General features: G+C 39.0%; 1 protein-coding gene across 3 annotated transcripts in view; it reads left to right on the top strand.

Annotated features, from left to right (window-relative positions):
* Window positions 1-19,593, top strand: part of LOC135166286 (metabotropic glutamate receptor) — a 99,456-nt gene that overhangs the window by 55,603 nt on the left and 24,260 nt on the right. For 2 of the 3 annotated variants that reach the window (XM_064128407.1, XM_064128408.1), the window contains 2 exons: window positions 6,961-7,073; window positions 11,175-11,728. In XM_064128407.1, coding sequence (XP_063984477.1) covers window positions 6,961-7,073; window positions 11,175-11,728 — 667 coding nt within the window. Of the gene's footprint in view, window positions 1-6,960; window positions 7,074-11,174; window positions 11,729-19,593 lie in introns of those variants that run through there. The other variant, XM_064128409.1, reaches the window with a different exon arrangement.

The raw sequence follows: 19,593 nt of genomic DNA, 5'->3' as shown, positions 1-19,593 counted from the left end.
TGACAGACCCCAAATTTCCTCAATCTCTAGAATGAGATCTAACCATTTCAACCTCAACGACAGCCTCTTTCGCAAAAAAATAGTCAACTCCCCACTCTGTGAATGTCACCTCTGCAAAACCCTATCACATATTTTCTGGTTCTGCCTCATTTATTGGAATGTACGCACCCCCTTTGGGAAAGCTTTGAAAAAATTAAAAATTTCCTCATTCAATATCCTAAAGCTAATCCCCGATCCAAGCGCCAAACTTGCCTACCTCATCCACAACTACGTAAAATCTATCCACAAATCAGTCTAACCACTATTTGAAATCTTTCCCGCCCTCTCTCTACACTACCTCATTTCCTACGTTACCACCTCCCACCCATTCGCATGTAACCTTCCTAGTTTGGAATAACGGCCGCAAGACTTGTAGTCAGAGCCAACCAATAAAATAAGAAGAAGAAGACGAAGAATTTGAGGAGCGAAAGAAGACAGAGACGTAGTTAAACGACTAGGATTGTTAGGACTTAAACGTGTCGTTTCGTGTGAACAGAGTCGGAAGGACTCCAGTGTGTATTAAGTATTGTGCAAAATCTACTGTAGACGTAGTGTTTATCATCGATTATACATATTTCATAGAAAATAGACTGTTTTTATCTTTTTAAAAAGTAACCCTACACTTCTGATCGACTTCTAAATAATCACTCTATGTAATGGAAGACGAGACAGTAGTAACGGGAATAGCCAAACCTTTACATGAACCGATCAATTTCTTTTATGACAAACCTTTTTCTGAGGGTAAAACCAATGTTATTTGGATCATCATTTTCTCTCAGGTTATTCTCGTGACGGTTTTTATGATTTTTTTTTACCTTTTTTTAAAACCGGATTTGTCTCTGAGGTGTAAACTAACTCTCGGGTGGAAATAATGTTTCTCTCTTTCTTGAATATTGGAGGTTGATCCGACGATTGGAGGTCACTTCCAATCTGCCAAAAATAAATCTCAGTGACACAGTTTCGAGGGTTTGCTTTGAAGGGAATAAAGAGGAAGAGAGGCTCTATGGTAAAAAAACGTTTGGAATTACATGGTTGGAGGTCAACGGGATGCCCATTTTGTAGATCGTTAATCACGCTTCGTTAAGTGTACATTTTGTTGAGATATGGGGAACAAAATAAATGAGAACACACTGTGAATAATTAAGATACTGAACTTTAATATAACACTTGGACTCTACTTGTTAAGAAGGCACTGTACTCTACGAAATCCCGCAGGGGGTGTAATGGTGGGTAAAAACGCCATTGCACACCGGGTGTGACGACCTCGCGGACCCTGCGTCGAACTGGGAACCTCCTGCCACGCTGGAACGCATTTGAAATACGATTGAACTTCATGTGCGCCTCACTAGGGACCAAAACCGCAAGATGGTTCAACCGCTACTAGCTGAATCCCATCTGAGGTTGTACAGAAGTACTTGAAATTTAATAATGCCAAGTGCGTGGTTTGTGTTCCTGGTAGTGCATGGTGGCCAAACCATTCAAAATGGCACTCTACCCAAAAAGCTCAAACTCCGCAAATATCCTTTGTGTGTGTTTCATTATATAGAGCATTGGGACTCGAAAATATGAACCAAAAATAAAAATGGAAACTAAACCATGGAAGTTGGTACCTCGCTGAGTTCTAAATTCTATCAGATATTCTTTTGATTGTAACGGCACCTTTTGTGAATTGAGAAGATGGACCATCGAGGGGCACTAATGCTTGAGGTCCTACATACCTGAGCATATGCCAGGGACTACCTCCCCGAGGTTCCTCGTGGGTGCAATGCCGGTACTTTGAAAAAAGCGGTGGTATTGTAGCGAAAGTCCGCCAGCTTGCTGGCAGATCTGGGTTTTTCCAAGACCGAGGAGACCCTGCCACGGTTTCGCACTTTCCGAAAACTGTAACCTGTTAAGGTTGTTTTCATCAAAGACATCGACTGTACTCTACGAAATCTTACAAGAGACTAATAGCCAAGCTAGTAGTGAGGCCCAGGGTTGGGCATGTAGAATACGTCACGTAAAATACATAGTATTTTACACGTATTATACCATGTATTTTACGTCACCTTTTTCAAACGTATAAAACGTAATATACACTTAGTACAACAACGTAAAATATGTATTATACGTCACGCCGTGTCGCATGGAATTTACATGTTTTTGCACTGATGAGAGTTAAAATATTCGACGAAAAATCAATTTCATATTTTTCGCGACATTTCGCTAGGTATTTCATTTCCCCGTTCCGCACACTGTCAAGCGCCAACCCTGAACCTAGTAACCCGGCGAGACATCATAACCCCCAATTGCTCAGTATCGACATTTAAATGTATCGATAGATTATGTATCTATGTATGAAATATCGATATTATTCAAACTGAAACAAAGCTTTTCACATTTGCTTCAATGCTTCCGTTTTTAACACAAATTTCATGAAAAATTGGTTAACCATCCGGCAATTAACGAGGGTAACAAGGAGAATTCAAATTTCATGAAGGTCACAAGGGTAAGAAGTACTATCGTAAAGTAACGTTGTTGTGATCCTTTTAATGCTCGCCTCTAGTAACATTTAATAACTCCCTAGTGAATCTCATGAAATTCAGCCATTTACTTAGCACCCTTATGACATTCGACCTCCACAACCATTTAGATATTTTTTACATTTTATACTTTTTTAACGTATTTTACGTAAAATACGTGCATTCAAAATCCGGTCGAATGTAATAAACCGTAAAATACATTTTATACATTTTTTACATAATTTACGTGTATTATACGTATAAAGTAAAAAACCCTAGATCCCACCGATTTACCCAACTCTGATGAGCCCCTGGTTCACCTGTACTCACAGAGGGTAATAAATTTCGCACCCCCTGAAACTGTACAGAGAAATTTTGTTTTGACTATGTCTGGTCACCCGAAATGTTTTGGAGAAAACCCTTTGGAAAGGCTCAGTAATAAAAAGTCCCGAAAGAAAGGCCCCCACGGCAATTTAGTTGTTGTACCTTTTTCTTAATCTGAAAATATAAAAACTTTGGAAGAGTGAATTTTTTCTTTGGGGACAACCCAAAACTCAAAACATTTATTTTACAAAATGGTCTCTAATTCGGAATTCATTATTCTACTGTCTACGGGATGAAAAGAAGCGAATGTAGTACGTGCAGAGAAAAGTCGCGGAAAAGTTACTGTACCCGGCACTAGACTTGCGGTGCAAAATGCTAGACTACTGAAATATCTTTTATTCACACATAAAAATCCTATCACTACCATCAATTTAGTATCACATTTTGTAATCAATGACACGGGGCTTCGTAAAATTGGCGAAACAGCAATAAAATCGTTTAAGAATTCCTATCTAGATCAGTTAATTAGAGGCTGTGGCACCCTGAACAAAATGGCTGACCATATTTTCATTTATGAATGAATTAATCATTCAACCATTAATTGCTTCGTATGAAAGAAACAAATGTTATGTACAATAAATCAAATTGGGACGAAAACGCTTTTTCGGTACTAACCTCCACTTGTTCTAGTCCGGGAATTGGCATTGGCTTTTCATCGAACTCGAAAAAGTAAAAGTCACTATAAAAAAATATTCTTCATGACTACGGCCCTGGGGATTTTTAATTGCGAGGCGTTGTCGGTCTCCGCCTTCAGCCCGAACAACAATGACAAGCGGAAAACCAGATCCGCCATTTGGACATCTGGTTCGAATATTGGTCCTAGGGTTTTTTAGTTGCCTGACATTGTCGTTCGAACCGAAGGCGAACGACATATCGCCTTCGGTGCCACGTCGGTGTTCGCCTCCGGCTCGGACGACAATGCCACGCAACTAAAAATCCTTATGGGGCTCGCCCTGCAACATATTATTTGTTTTCATCGCTGCCAGATTCAGCTCGCGTCGAAAAGTACCTTTTTGTTTACTTGTAAACGAAAAGTCAAAACTTGTAAACGACAAATGGTACAGGTGATGCCTGGTATGGAAACAACCTGCACATCTTATAGTTTCCGGATCATGCGAAACCGCTGCAGGGTCTCCTCAGTCTTGGAAAAATCCAGATCTGCCAGCAAGCTAGAGGACCTTCGCTATAATGCCAGCACTTTTGACAAAGTACCGACAATGTACGCACGGGGAACCTCGGGGCGGTAGTCCCTGGTAGTTCCTGGATATCTGGGCTTACCCAGATATGTAGGACCTCAAGCACTACTGCCCCTTAATGGTCCATCTTTTAAATTCACAAAAGAGACCGTTACAATCAAAAGAAAATCTGATGATTTACATGGTTTAGTTTCCATATTTATTTTTGGTCATGTGGGGGTGAGCAAGTGGAAGGTAACACCAGGTCGATTGTATTAACGAGAGTTTATTGATTAATTCTACAAGTGTGAACGTTGAATGTGTCCAAGTGCTGGCTGGTGAGTAACTGTTGAGTGTGGAAAAATGTGCGGAAAGTGTGGGCGTGCGAATGTTTGGGAAACAGGAGAGGGGATACTCGGGATCTCGACTGTGATTGGCTCAGCATCGTATTCTCGACACGTGACGTCGTGATGCCGGCTAAGTGCACAGGAAGGTTGGGTTCTTTGCTGGGACAGTTCTGGGGTGTTCCCCGGATTTATATGGTAGGGATGGCGTCGGTCGGGTAGGTAATTAGGCTAAGTGTTTTTTTGGAATTTTTGTCTAGGAGGACTAGACAGGATTGGGGAATGCCAGGGTGTAGTGGCGACATAGTCACCACAGTCATATTATCGAGTCCCAATGCGGTATATAATGAGACACACACAACGGATATTTGTGGACAAAGAGGATAGACCAAAGTAGAGGCTCAGTTCTGGGGGTTTGACTGACGCCAGTTTCTCCACGTTACCGACACGATTTCACCCCCGAGGAGACGGGGCGCCACGAGTCCTACTGGGGTATCTGCATATCGGCCAAGCGGGGGGGCTCCGTTCGTACTTGTTCAACTGTACAAATGATCAACTGTACACAAAATTTTCAGACGGTGAGAGCACTACTGTGAAGGGATTCAACTGTCGAGAGAAAAAGCTAGGCTGTACATGTGGACCCAGCGCCACATGTACAGCCTAGCTTTTTAGCATTTTAGAATTTTCAAACGGTGAAAGCACCGTTTGAAAATTCTGTGTACAGTTGATCATTTGTACAGTTGAACAAGTACGAATGGAGCCCCCCCGCTTGGCCGATATGCAGATACCCCAGTAGGACTCGTGGCGCCCCGTCTCCTCGGGGGTGAAATCGTGTCGGTAACGTGGAGAAACTGGCGTCAGTCAAACCCCCAGAACTGAGCCTCTACTTTGGTCTATCCTCTTTGTTTGTGGAGTTTGAGCTTTTGGGAAAAGTGCCATTTTTAATGGTTTGGTCACCGTGCGCTACCAGGAACACAGACCGCACAGTTGGCATTATCCTTATTACAAGTACCCCTGTACAATCTCAGATGGGGTCCAGCTAGTAAAGGTTGAACCACCTTAGGTTTTGGTCCCCAGTGAGGCGCACACGAAGTACAATCGTATTTCAAATGCGTTCGAGCGCGTCAGGTGGTTCCCGGTTCGACTCGGGGTCCACGGGGTCATCACCCCCCGTGTGCAAGGGCGGTTTTACCTACATTCGGGGCTCGTTACACCCCTTGCGAAACGAAAAATAGTACAGTTCGCCTGTCGCCGAATGTAACATCACTAACAAAAATTGTAGTTTGAAGTGGTTCGTCGCGGGTCTGTCGTCAATCTAGTCGCCAATCGGAGGCGAGACACTCATGGGACGCTCTGGAGTCGAATTAGATTTTCTCCTCTCTCTCTCCGAGTAGCTCTCGATTTTCGAGAGTGTTGTTCCTCAAGCTAGTCTGGCGTAGAACGCCGTGGTATAGAGTCAAGCTGTTTTTTTGATTTTTGCAATACCCGTTAACCCACCAAATATACGAGTCGCACTCTATTAATAATAAAGTGACATTATAAGCATTAATAACGTGTTCACTGATTATTGACCGTCGTCTCACAAAGTTTTTCTTCTCCTCACTGGTCAAACTGTATCGAAAATCCATGAGGTCAATTGAATACATTAACATATAGTTTGGATACACGTGTGACGAGGTGTTTTAACTCGTTGCCACTCCCTCGCACTTGTAGCGAAATAGACTATTTTGTCACTGCTGCTACGTTCACCCCGTGTCGAAAAGTGCCTTTTCATTTACAAGTAAACGGAAAGACAAAACTTGTAAACGAAAAGACTTTTCGTTCCTCGTACTAGTAAACAAATACTGGCTGAACGTGCTATCACGAACACTAAGTATAATTCGGATACTTGGCTTCCCCTTGGCCCCCCAACTTCAGACTCGTTACTACCCCATCGCACTTGTATCGAAAAATACTATTCTTGCTTTGCAACTCGACTGTAGAATTTTATGATATCATTATGGTTATATGATAAACATTGTATTTAGAAAAAATAGTGCTCCATGTCCGGAAAAATAGCATCATGTGAGCCACGACCCGAAAATAGTACATTTGACTAGTAAACGAACAGGTACTTTTCAACACGAGTTGAATGAGGCGACAGTGACAAAAATGGTGTTTAAAAGACGGGGTGTTAGCTGCGCGAGTCGACGGTGAACCTCGCATCGTTCCTTAAACCGATACTTTTCTTGTCTCAGCGCACAATATAGTATTTGAGGATCACAAAGGTGAAAGTTGATTCGAAAAAATATACTCTTGACGAGGGAACTCAACTGGATTATGTGATAGTCGCCACGAAATTGAAAAAAAAACTAATGAAATTATTGTTTTTCACTTCATTCTTATTATTTCCTCTTGGGCTTTTGTAAAGTTTGAGCTCTGAAGAGAAGATAGTTCTCCACCCTGTCCCAGGCATACCACATTAAACCCTCCAAGTGTCGGGGGATAATTAATTGAATTCTCCAATAATTTTCGTAGATTCTGCTGGAAGCGAGGTAAAGTTTGACGAGCATGGTGACGGTCTTGCCAGGTACGAGATTCTCAACTTTAGAAAGGCCAATCAGAGTGGAACAAATGGATATTATTACCGGGTGAGTGGGAACAATTGAGTTTTCAGATAATCTGGCAGCGAAAAAATGCTGTGACTAACGGTCTATGTGTCATCGAGATGCATTTAGAATGTTGGTAAAAGAGATTGTAATGGATTTCAGAGGCGAAGCTTTTATTTAGAAACAAAACTGGCTACGCGATGAATTAAAACGATTACTCCAATGTGAAAAATTGAGGGATTTACAGTTTTTTTCTGTTTCAAATTTAATACACCTGGGGATTGTTAAACTGGATAAGCTAATTCACTGAGTCATGAATGCCCTAATTTTTCTTTATTGACTTGACAAAAAATCATTATTCACCAATTTCTACAGTCTTTAGTGTTAATTCAGTAATAAACAAACAAAGGTCTAAAGGAATTTATAGAAATTTTTGTGAGGGAAAAAGTAGATTAACGTCAGGTAAAACTTTCTGAACTTATACTTAAAAACAAATGTTTTTTAATTTCTGATCAAAGGTAGAATTGATTTAAACCGTAAAGGCTTAATTTTTAAAAAAGTATTATCAAGAATGCATAAAAATTTTTTAAATTGTTAAAGCACATTTCGCAAAGAAAGGTGCTGATGTTGTGCAGAGAGAATTTACCAAAAAAATAATCTCTATTAGTTCCTGTAAAATATTTTGGAATTAAGAGTGTTGAGACTATGTTGAGACCTTAAGTTTGTTGACTCACAATATCTTTAAATTTATACCTGGAAATTTGATTGAAAAACTTATATCGTGATTGTAGAATTATATTGACATTAAGTCTGGCTCTTTCCTATCTAATCCAAAATCCTATCCAACAATTTCGTGTCACGTTACAAGCTGTGGAACGCTCTATAAATTTCTTGTGTTACATGTGACATGTAAAAAACATTTATGTATTTTTTTATTTTCATTCTTTTTATGAATTTGAAGTTGAAACACGTGAAATAATTATAGGACGACTTCAATGAAAATAGATTGAATTCAAGTAGAAATGATAAGTTCATAAATTTTATATATTTTTCAAATAAAAATACTACGGAACCATTCGGAAGCATATTCCCAATGAAATTGGTAGAAATGACGGCAAAGAAAGGATCTTGCGGATAAAATAACCGTCATATGACTTTACCAGTCACGTGTTTATTGTAATTTTCAAAACATTTTCGAAAAATGATCCCACCTTGTGGGATGGGGTATGTATATGTATACACATATTTTCTAAAAATTGTCTTCACGTTCCATGATATTCTCATATGTAAGAACACTCTTATCCCATAATTGACTCGTTTCCAAACTCTCCCTCTCTCTCCTCCCTTCTACACACCCTTTATGACACACAATACTCCCTCACATTTCGTTATCCAAACAACACGCACTCCCCAAAGTCAACATAACCACTTTTATTGTTCAAAATTATGACTTGATTTAACACTTTACATTCACACTTTAATCAGAAAACTTATTTTCAAACTTATCAGCTCTTTTAAGCGTGTTAGATATTTTAAATTAATTTTTGTCTCAATACTTATCTACAGTGGGCACTATTTTCATTGTTAAATGAGCAAGTGACTAATGCTATTTGATAAACGTAACGTGACTAATACTCGACGCGTTATTAATTTTTCTACTTTATGTTGTGCTCTTAATCACAAATTGATCTCGGACACTTTCGAGCTAAAAAAATTAATTTCACTCGAAAGAATATAAAACTAAATTCACTTTCCTTTTTTTTACAATTCACAATTAATGCAATCGTCTACAAATTCTCACTGATGGGTTTAATCACTGTACACACAATATATAGAACTCACTGTTATTTTTATTACTTTCTAAAGGGTGATTGTCTTGTTTACAGGAAAAATTGGGTTTTGTTTTTCACAAGTATAAGTCACTCAAGAACTTAGAGATTGCCACTAATGTTGTCAGGAGGATGCTGAAGTTCTAACTGACGCTCTTTTGTCGAGCTGGACGTCTCCATAGTAGAAGAAAGTCAGCTGGAACGGATTATGTCGTAAAATGACTAGAGGGAAATTGAAGAGAAATATTTTGTTACTAACTGAATTTATCGCAATAGCTTTTATGATTGGTTTGGGACGAGAAGGTTGTTTGGTCATTGTAAATTTAAACTGGAAATTATACAAGAAGACAGCACTTAAAATTTTGGGAAAACTCTATACATCTGGTTTTGGGGACTGCCCCATGGCACCAGGTTGGGAAATGCTCGGGAAATCTTTTTTATTCGCTATTGAAATTGAAGAGGAGGAGGGGGAGTTAGCTATGCTCTTTCTAAGTTCTTAAATATGGAATGACGTCAACATAAAAATAATTGTTTTTTTTAATGATTCCGTTTCTTCTGTCGAGGAGAGGAATGAAACACTTGATTTCTACCAATTCGATTGGTAGGATGCTTCCGAATGGATATGTATCAATTCGATTTCAAAAATTTAGAGGGAGATATTTGCGACGTGGTGGTACTGAAGTTCGCCAGGGAGTTTAGAAAGATATATTTAATCTATTAGTAACATGAACTTCAACAAAACAATAAATTTTGTAACGAACACCCGACATCTGATGCTTTCATATCATAAAAGCTATGACCCTTTCAAATTTTAAGGACCCATTAAGATGAGTACTTCGAAAAAATATTTGAAATCCTTGCAGTAGTTTTCGACATATTGAAGAAAAATGAAATTTACAAAAGTGGCGATATATCGGGAACTACTGAATCGATAGAGCTAAAACAACGCATCGAAGTAAAGCTAACGATCCAAAGTAAAGCTAACGATCGATATCATAAGTTCCAAATCTCATATTTTTAGCTTCAAATTTTATGGTTTTTTAAGAATTTTCTCAAAATTAACATTTTCGTGTTTCATAACTGTTCACTCGCACAGGGTAGGAACACTGAGGAGGTAATTGTGAGATTTGTTTTTATTGATTATATTCGATGAAGTCACGATTATGTTTAATGGATCTCAAACAATTTTATTTTTAGCAAAATTATTATTAAACACCGAATTGAATTTAATTAAATAGAAGGAGGAGTGTTACCGGTGTAACTCATAAACAGACAGCTGATAGAATAAGTGTAAGAACTTAATCTGATCAGCTGGTGATTCAATAATTATAATGTCTTACTTGAGTAGAACTACGGAACTAACTTGAAATTAAGTAAAACGACAATTCTTAGGGGATCCCACGGACCATGGAGAGATTCTACAATTTCAATTTCTTTATGATAGAGAGTGGTAATAAAGCCCTTCGAAGGATTAAGAATCATAAATTGGTTCACAATAAAATCATTCGGAGGAGTAAAACCATAGCAATTGGTCCACCATAAAATCCTGGGAAATGCCCGACAATAATGAAGGAATAAGAGATGAATTTTATTCCCACTAAAATATTAAAAGATTTAACCTTCAATCAAACAATTATCGGGGGAAATCCCAGTCGAATAATAAAAATACAAATTATTATAATGTAACCGAACTATTAAAATTTAAACAGAAAAAAACCTTCTGCGACTGAACAATAACATTCTAGATAATTAGCAAATGTAATTCGAAAATTGAAAAATTGGCTAAATACAAAATTTCCATTGGGAAGCAAAAGGCAACATATACTGATCCTATGGCTTCTAAAAAATTTAGGGGTTAAGAGGTACATTTTCCAATTAAGGGATTCAACAAAAATTTTCTTTCACCCCCAATTTTTCACTAAAAACTCACAGACAATTTTTAGTCGTCAAATCGCAAGGTATGTTTCGAAGATTAATCTCTAATTTGACGATTAATTAGAACCAATTTGCTACTAAACCTCAGGAAAAAGTTTCTGGGTTTCAGGAACCTGAAAATCGACAATCCCAGATCTTGAAAAATTAGAAACGTTTCTTTTTCAACTACTACTCTCTGTCTTTATTAAAGTAAAAATTATTTCTTAAAGTTTTTGAAGTTTTCTCCAACATCTACCAGTTTTGGACTGTTTTATGAAGATTTCTCGAAATTTGTCTGAAATATTTTGTGTCCCTGAAAGTGTGTACCCTCACAACAAACGGTAAAAACTACAGATAAACTTGAAAATCATGAAAATTAATTTGTTTTCTAATTTATCAGGTAGTCGGTAAATGGTACAACCGATTGGACTTTCACACCGACGAACTAGTCTGGGCGAAAGGAACGGAGACTATGCCCATATCCGCCTGCTCGTTACCCTGCGAATCCGGTATGATTCGTAAGCAACAGGGAGACACTTGTTGCTGGGTGTGCGATCAGTGCGAGGAGTACGAGTACGTGTACAACGAGACAACCTGCAAAGACTGTGGTTATGGCTACTGGCCTCATCCAGACAAACGTGCTTGTTACTCATTACCAATTAAACACATCAACTGGACATCGGCCTTCGCAATAGCTCCAGCTGTTATATCGTGTCTGGGAATAGTCGCTACACTGGCTGTTGCTGGGCTCATGTTCAGTCATCGAGATACACCTGTTGTCAGAGCATCTGGAAGGGAGCTCACCATTATTTTACTCGCCGGAGTCCTAGTCTGTTATCTCAATACATTTCTTCTCCTCGCACAACCGACGACTGTTTCATGCATTTTGCAGAGGTTTGGCGTTGGTGTAAGCTTTAGTGCAGTTTATGGAGCTCTGTTGACCAAAACAAATAGGTAGAGAGAAATTACATTTTTATGGAATGCAAATACCTGTCACCTTTAATGCACACCTTCTTGCCCAGTAAATCGTAGTTGTATTTTCGACTGTTTGGTTTATTTGTTTAAAGTGCTGCAACCCCAAAATGGGGATATTTACACTATCCTCATTTTAAATTTTATGCACAGTATTTTAGTTGAAATTATTTAGTATGTTTAATTCTTTAATTAGAAGCTTTTAGATATTTACATGTAGAATAACGATCATGTAGAGATAAGATTTATTTAGTTTAAAAGGATAACAAATTTGTAGTTTTTTGATGGGGTTGCAAAATGGGAAGAAGATACCTTTAATTATAGAGTATAATGTTGGGTTATTGTAACAATTAGTCAATTACATAACAGCCAATAGACATCCCATGAGGCATACAGTTGACGGTAAGATAATTGAAGGTTAAGTAACGAGCAGAGAGGGTCCCCCCTGACGTATGGTCTTGTAGTGCAATGTTCGATACCAATTTTTGCAGTAGTAACCTTTAATAAAGTAATGAAAATTCCTTTCCTTGTGGTATCTTGAACGATACCATTGTTGGATTCTCAATAAATAAATTTTGAACACAGATTTATTCTTAAAATAAACTGATATTTCAATCGAGAAACCATAGTTATTCAACAACCGAGTCGACAGAGAATTTTGGAGCTCGGAGTGACTACAGTGCGAGGTGACAAATGAGAACTAACTTAAAATTAAAGGAGTCCTCAGTTTTATGTGCCTGAAGATCTGCGAAAAAAATGGAGGGGAAGGTTTTGAGACATGTGTCGTAGGGCCTTAAATGTTTGGGAATTCCCCAGTGGATTAGGCTTTATTGAAGGCAATTTCATTTAAGGTATGTCCGCTAAGGGTTATTCAATTGGGCAATTTTCAGGCGGATTAGGAAAATACAGAAAATGTGAATTGAAATATTGGGGTATACAACACCATAACAAGTGATTCATATCTTTCGTTTCTGCGTCACACGTACAACTAGAATCGCTAATTATTCCAACCCGTGTCACGGCGATTCCGACTGTTTGGAAATTCTCGGTACGAATAGTTTATAGGAAGATTAATATTTTTATAGACATATAAAAACTTTATCTATTTCTTCAGCGCACGAAAGGATCCATTAGATTGGATTAAAGCAGCCAATTATAGTTTCATGATTTGGCGCATTCGTCTTACGACCTTTATTGACTCTTCTCGTAACTAACACAATATTATCTCTTCGTAGACTCTTCCGGGTCTTTACGATTTGTCCTCATCCTACCCTCCGACCCTCTGCTCCGAATATATACTTTCCGAAGATCTAGGGAAAACTTTACATTGAGGGAAAAATTTCCTCAGGTACAGTCGTTCTTTCGACGAGACTATGAATTGGCCAGGAAATAATGAGATGAGAGCATCATAAATTTCGACCGCCGTCGCCGGGAATCGAACCCGGTGTTGGATACCCAGGTGGGAATTCACCATTGGTCCAAGCTTGGACCGAGACTAGGCTAGCTTGGTTCGATCATGGTTTCCAAGCTTGGAACAATCTTGGCTAACCCTTGGTTTGTAACGCCCGTCCGAGCTTGGATCCCAAGTTTGATCCAAGCTTGAATCACGTTCGGCGTCCAGACTTGGACCAACCTTGATCCAAGCGTAACCCAATTTGAGATCAAGCTTCAGCCTAATTTGGTCATCAGCCTTCACCCAAGCTCGACTTCCAAGTTTGACTTGAAAAAAAATATGTTCAGCTCGCTCCCCCCAACCCAAGCATTAGTATAGCCGAACAAAACTGTCAAAAGTTGATAATTCTTCCAATTTAAATTCTGACTTAGTTTTTTTTTCTTTGACCATCACGATCAACTTTATTTTTTTTCCACGAATTTTGTTAACAGTTTTCCGGTTCTGGCTCAAAGCCCTCCGACGATAACCAGTTAGAAATTCTCGAACTTGCAAAAAATTAAAGAAAATAAAATAAATAAATAATATATTTATTTATAAAAAATATGGATTCATATCTTTATGTAATATAAACTATTGAATTTTTTCTACAATATATTGGCCCGAGCTTGGTTCAAACTTATCAATTCAAGCTCGGAGACTCAAGCTTGGATCACGATAGGAATTGCCTTGGTAGCCAAGCTTTAATTCACAGGGAATCGCCAAACTTGGTTTTACCTAAGAATTACCACAGGTTCAACCCTGGTCAAAACTAGGAATCCCGAGGCTTGGTAACCGAGGTTGGGCCAAGCTTGAGCCTATTGTCCAAGCTTGGACATCCTCACCTGGGTACCAGAGTAAACGTAATCGTTCTTAATGTTCCACAAAATAAAAGAACTTTATTTCCTTGTCTGGAAGTACAGTTTATTGAGACATCCAGTCGTGTTCAATGCTAATTCGAAAGTGAGCCTCCAAAATATATCTGGGAGATATTGGGGGATGATCACGTGACTATTAGAGGATCGGAGTAAGGGTAGAGAGTGAAGTTTTGGGTCTGAGTGGGACTGTTTGCAGGAAAATCTTCTAAATAAGAGTTGTTTAGCGGGGAAAAAGTTGTAACGATATTGGATTAGGATATTTCGAGAGTATTACCGATTGGGGATATTCAGGGTGTCACAGAGGCTTGTTAGAGTTTAAATATTGGGATGTTTTAATGGATATTGTTTTTAACGGCAATTAGGTTTTAAGAAAGGAAAATGTGTTTCCAATGTTGTAATTTCAGAGTATACAACACCGGATTAGGTACATAATAGCCTAACACTTCTGTTAAAATTCATATTTATTAGGCCAAAATTATTTTTCCATTATTATTTATTATTTTCTTTTCTACATTGTTTTTGTAAATTATCATGAACGGGAGAAAACATTAAAAATGTACTTATCATATTTTAGATTATCATTAAGGACATCTACGGATTTGTGCCGTTTCGTATGTTTCCAATGTTTATTAAAGAATTAGCAATTATTTTATGAATGTTTGTTGCGTTACTATTCTGTGAACCGTTGGCATGTATTGATTGACCGGAGAAGCCAGAAACTGGCTAGTAAATTTAGTTATTTGTTGGCATTTTTTATTGCTTCATTTTTTTGTAGTCTAACCACATACCCACAACCGTCGGTTTATTCTAATGACTATAATTACAATCAAGTCGTTATAATTTCTGGCAATTTTTAGTGTAATTTAGGACTGCCAAGTTGGAAATTTCGTTTAGATGTCGATACGCCAAAATTTCCGGGTCAGAATGTTCAATCTCATGTAAGACTAGTTCAGATTTTTCCTGTCATTTTTCTTTTCAACATTTACTTCATGATGGTATTGCTCGTGCTGATTTGCATAACTGAAAAATTCATGCCGATAAAATAACAGGTATGGGATATTTACATCTCTTTTTTGAAATTATATACTCGGTTCGGGAAAATCGTTATTCAGTGTTTGGTAACAAACAATGTGAATTTTATGAAATTGATTACGGGTTGCATGTTTGTTTTATACTCGATCAAATACCACATTCAATTTTGAATTTCCTAGAGTTGTAAATTCTAGGAATCTGTCCTCCACAGAATATTTCGAATATATACTACACGCCGAAGTTTTCCTTGTGCAGTTGTTTTAAAGTTCGTTTGAGGAATACGGGAATTTATTTGATTGATACACAACACTTTTAATTTGCAATTTCACATATATTTTACAAAAAGAAGGGTAAACTATATCGAACTATGTAACTATACTATAGAACTATATAACACTGATATCGATAGAAGAGAAAGATCTTCGTCGAGATGTTCTTACAATGATGGCCGCGACAATACTGATGAAAAATTATAGAAGTTGAAAAATGAACTTGAAATGTTGTAGGGTCGAGAAAAAGCAATAATCCTGCGAATAAACAATTTTATAGTAAACCGAAAAATGATTATTGCCGTGTACAATATAATATTTGGGGAAAAGAATCTATAAAGTAATTCCACGCGCAGAGTTTACCGTCAATAAAGGGATTAGAATGGTTCCTTCTAGGTGCGGGAAATTGAGAGTTATTTTAACAAAACGATGAAAATTTCTTAAAGAAAAAAGTACTGAAAGATAAAATGAGCAATATTTCGAAAACAGTCGAGAGAATTCTATAGTTTTATTAGACTCTAAGAAATGCGCCTGAAATTTTCAAGTTTTTTATGAATTTGTTGAGGAATTTGCTCAAGATAGAAATTTCAATTGTATTAAAGAAAACGGGAATGGAAAATACCAAATAAAAGATCCATTTCGCGTGTTTGGCACGCAACAATGTTTAAACTTGAAAATAAATTGTGTACAATGGATACAGATCGCCGTTCCTGTGTGAATGAACTATAGAATTTTATGTTTTTTGTGTTTCATTATTACGAGGAAAAATGCCGTCGAAATATCGATACGCTCGATGTTTGTCCTTTTTATAATAGAACGAGACCGGATGTGTGCTGCAATTACAAAAATAATTGAACATTACAAAATTAAAGAGTTTTGACTCCAGAATAGTCGCTTTATACTGTTGTCAACCAATGGGGAATCAGTGTGACGAACGTTTAAGATATTAATAGAATCGATATTTCTCCTGTTTACAGTAGGATGATAAGAACAGTTCCATTCAAGACGACACAAGCACATTAATTATATTATCCATATCGGCCATCGGTTAATTTCGTGTGTCAAACTTTTCCCTCATTCGTCCATGCAATCGTCATACAATTATGTTCGAAAGGGGCAATTCGAATGCGACACGTGGATCGCGTAATCAGTGTTGGACAATATTATAAACACGAGACCGAATGCGCGCTTCACGCGCCCTATTTTGATTTCCCGCCTCAAACACATTGACCAATTAGGAGAAAGTCTTACACATGAAGTTAGTCGATGACTTTTGTGGTTAATTTAATTTAATTTATGTGCTTGTGGTTTCATAGACTGATGAAGGGCGATCACACCGTAAAAGAACGAATGTGAAAGTCGTTGGTTATAAATATGATAAGAGAGGTAACTCGATCCACAATGGATGATTTTAGGAACACGAACGTTTTCGCCTTTTCGACTAACGCGAAACTTCATTCATTTAATCGGCCAATGGGAAGATGGGATGGGAGATGGTTTTATCAACAAGACGGGAAGTTTATATAGCGTTCCACATTTCTTGTGACGTTAAAGGAAATCGTTGGATAGGATTGTGGATGAGGTAGGAAGGGGAACAGGATAATTCTCCATATAATTTTTGCAAGAAAATTACTGAAAAAATGGATAGTCCAGACCGGGATTTGAACCCGGGACCTTCCGATTATGCATCGGGTGCTCTCCCGACACCCGAGAATCCGGCCGCAACAATCGGGGGTCCCGGCCGGGCCGCGGCCGGCGGGGGGGGGGGGGGGGTAGCGTTCCACATTTTTATCAACAAGACGCAAGCAAGACCTTACGCGATTTCGACTCGGACGAACTTCATTTATGTGCTTCTGCTTTCATAAATAGGGTTATAGTCTTTACCACACTTTTAGCCTGTCATCGCATTGTGTATATCGACGACTTTTGATAGTGCGAATTCCCCAGCCGATCGCTCTTCTCTGAGGGATCATTTGAAAGCGCAGTAGAGTTGAGTTAGAGTAGCGAGTCAACTACTAGACAAGTCCGAGTCGATTGTTGTTCAATTCATCGACTGGGGATCGACGGGGAATGAAGAAACGATCGACCATTGAGGAGTAGTCAACTAAGCGTTGACTAGCAATTGAGTCGTAATTGGTTATCTATCGATCAGCTCTCGACCATCGATTGATTGATCATCACCTAGTCATGGATTAACGATCAACCAGCCATTGATCAATTTACTTACACTATCGTCAATAATCAAGCCGAAGGAACGCCGGAGGCATCCGTTTTCTCATCCGGTCATATATCGCTAGTCTATGTCTACGTCGACATAGTCCACTAGGAAAATATTTGACTGCCGAATGGTATTCTGCGCAAGAGGTTTGAGACCTCTTCAGAAGAATCACTGAAAGATCTTCAAGAGATCTTCCTGGTGACGACGAAAGAGTCTTTGGAAGACAATTATAGATTAGATATGTTTGACCGAAGACTTGTAAAGAAGTCTCCAAAATAAAACTCGGAAAATGCGCTGAAGAAAAACATTATGTTCCCAAAATCATACGAAGGGTCTTTTTGAGGTCCCAGAGAGATCTGAAAATCTTTCGATGATTCCTTTGAAGACTTCTAAAAGATTTTCAACAACCATCTCGTCTTCGAGAACAAGCATTGGTTGGTCCCATTCATACTCTCATGTGAAGAGCACTGACTGAAGTAGAGGCTCAGTTCTGGGGGTTTGAGTGACGCTAGCGTAGTACCTCACCCTAGAAGTGTCTACCCATCAGCCGACTCAACAATTTCTCAGTAGCAATCCGGCTGTTAGAGGGACTAGCTAAAAATGGAGATCTAGTCCTTTGCGGCACCAAAATGTTTTTTTTTTCATTGAAATTAGGTAGCACTAGGATGAGCAGAAAGGAGAACATCAGGATGGTTCATTTAAAATTAAGGAGCTTGGGAAGACGTCATTCCAAACTCAACTACCGTTTTTTTAGCTTTCTGACAGAACAATCGAATGATTTCTTGATTCGCGGTTTCAAAGGAACTCTGAAAATGAGAATTCTGTGTAGTAAGATAAAGATTAAGAATTATTTGCAATTAAAAACGGGCAAGCACCCCAGCATTGTGTGAGGCGCCCTGCCTCTTCTGGGGTGAGGTACTACCATGACACTGGCGTCACTCAAATCCCCAGAACTGAGCCTCTACTTCAGTCAATCCTCTTTGCTCCCGTCCGTCATCGTAGATGGCAGTTCCGACATCTTCCTAAATAGTTGTACAACTTAGTTGTATAGTTGTTCACTTTAGCTACCTGCACTCACTACAAAATCCCGTGAACGCGGTAAGTGACTCCCCAGACAACACGAGAGCTTGTGCACCTGGGCCCCGTAAAGACTTCCTATTACCACTCCCTGCAACGGCTTGGCGTCAAGCCGAGTCTCACGGACTCTCTCGCGGTCCCACGGTGCGTCACCACACCTGTTTGCTCTTTACGATTTCGTTCTTCAGGTCCCCCACGGCCGAACAGGTTCGACCGCGGTGGGCCTTACTTTCGCCCTCCTACTTCCTCCATCATCAACTCCTGGTCCTGCAGCAGATCCCTCAAATTCATTACAGCCAGTTTCCGAGGCGACTCCGACGTTTACCCTAAAGAGGTACTGTATGCGGCATTAAAAATTATTAACCAGGAAATAACAATCTACCTCCGCAGAGCCTAGATGCAGGGGTCAGGCACATATACAATGGGCTGCGATAACTGACGTCTCATCTCGGGGATTTCGCTGAAAGTGGTCCTCCCTGACGGATGACTACTCGATGGTTAGTGGATTCGGCGTCGACTTGAGCACCTGCTCAATGGCTAATTGGACATTAATCGATACCTAGGTGATGATCAATCAATCGATGGTCGAGTGCTGGCTGACAGATAATCGAATGCGATTTATTTGTCAGTCGACTGTCCCCCCATGGCAATGGGTAATGGCATCAGTATTTCATATCATGTATGTAGAGTAGATTAATAGGCCATACGAGGTTTCCGATAACCATAACCTGGCAAGGTTGTTTTCATAATAACACATTGAGCGTCAGTCGACGGTCATTCAATCGCCAGTCAATTGTCGATTGCTATTCGATGGCCAGTCAATTCTCAGTCGATCAATTAAGCAGAGATCGACTGTTACTTGACTAGTACTTCACCAGCGGCGCAAGTCCATCTCGCTATCGAGCGATCGGTCAGGGTTTGAAGCACCCAGTCAGGTCACTACG

Source organism: Diachasmimorpha longicaudata, chromosome 9 (genome assembly GCF_034640455.1).
Source record: "Diachasmimorpha longicaudata isolate KC_UGA_2023 chromosome 9, iyDiaLong2, whole genome shotgun sequence".
NCBI lineage: Eukaryota > Metazoa > Arthropoda > Insecta > Hymenoptera > Braconidae > Diachasmimorpha > Diachasmimorpha longicaudata.
This window is presented reverse-complemented; position numbering and strand designations above follow the sequence as displayed.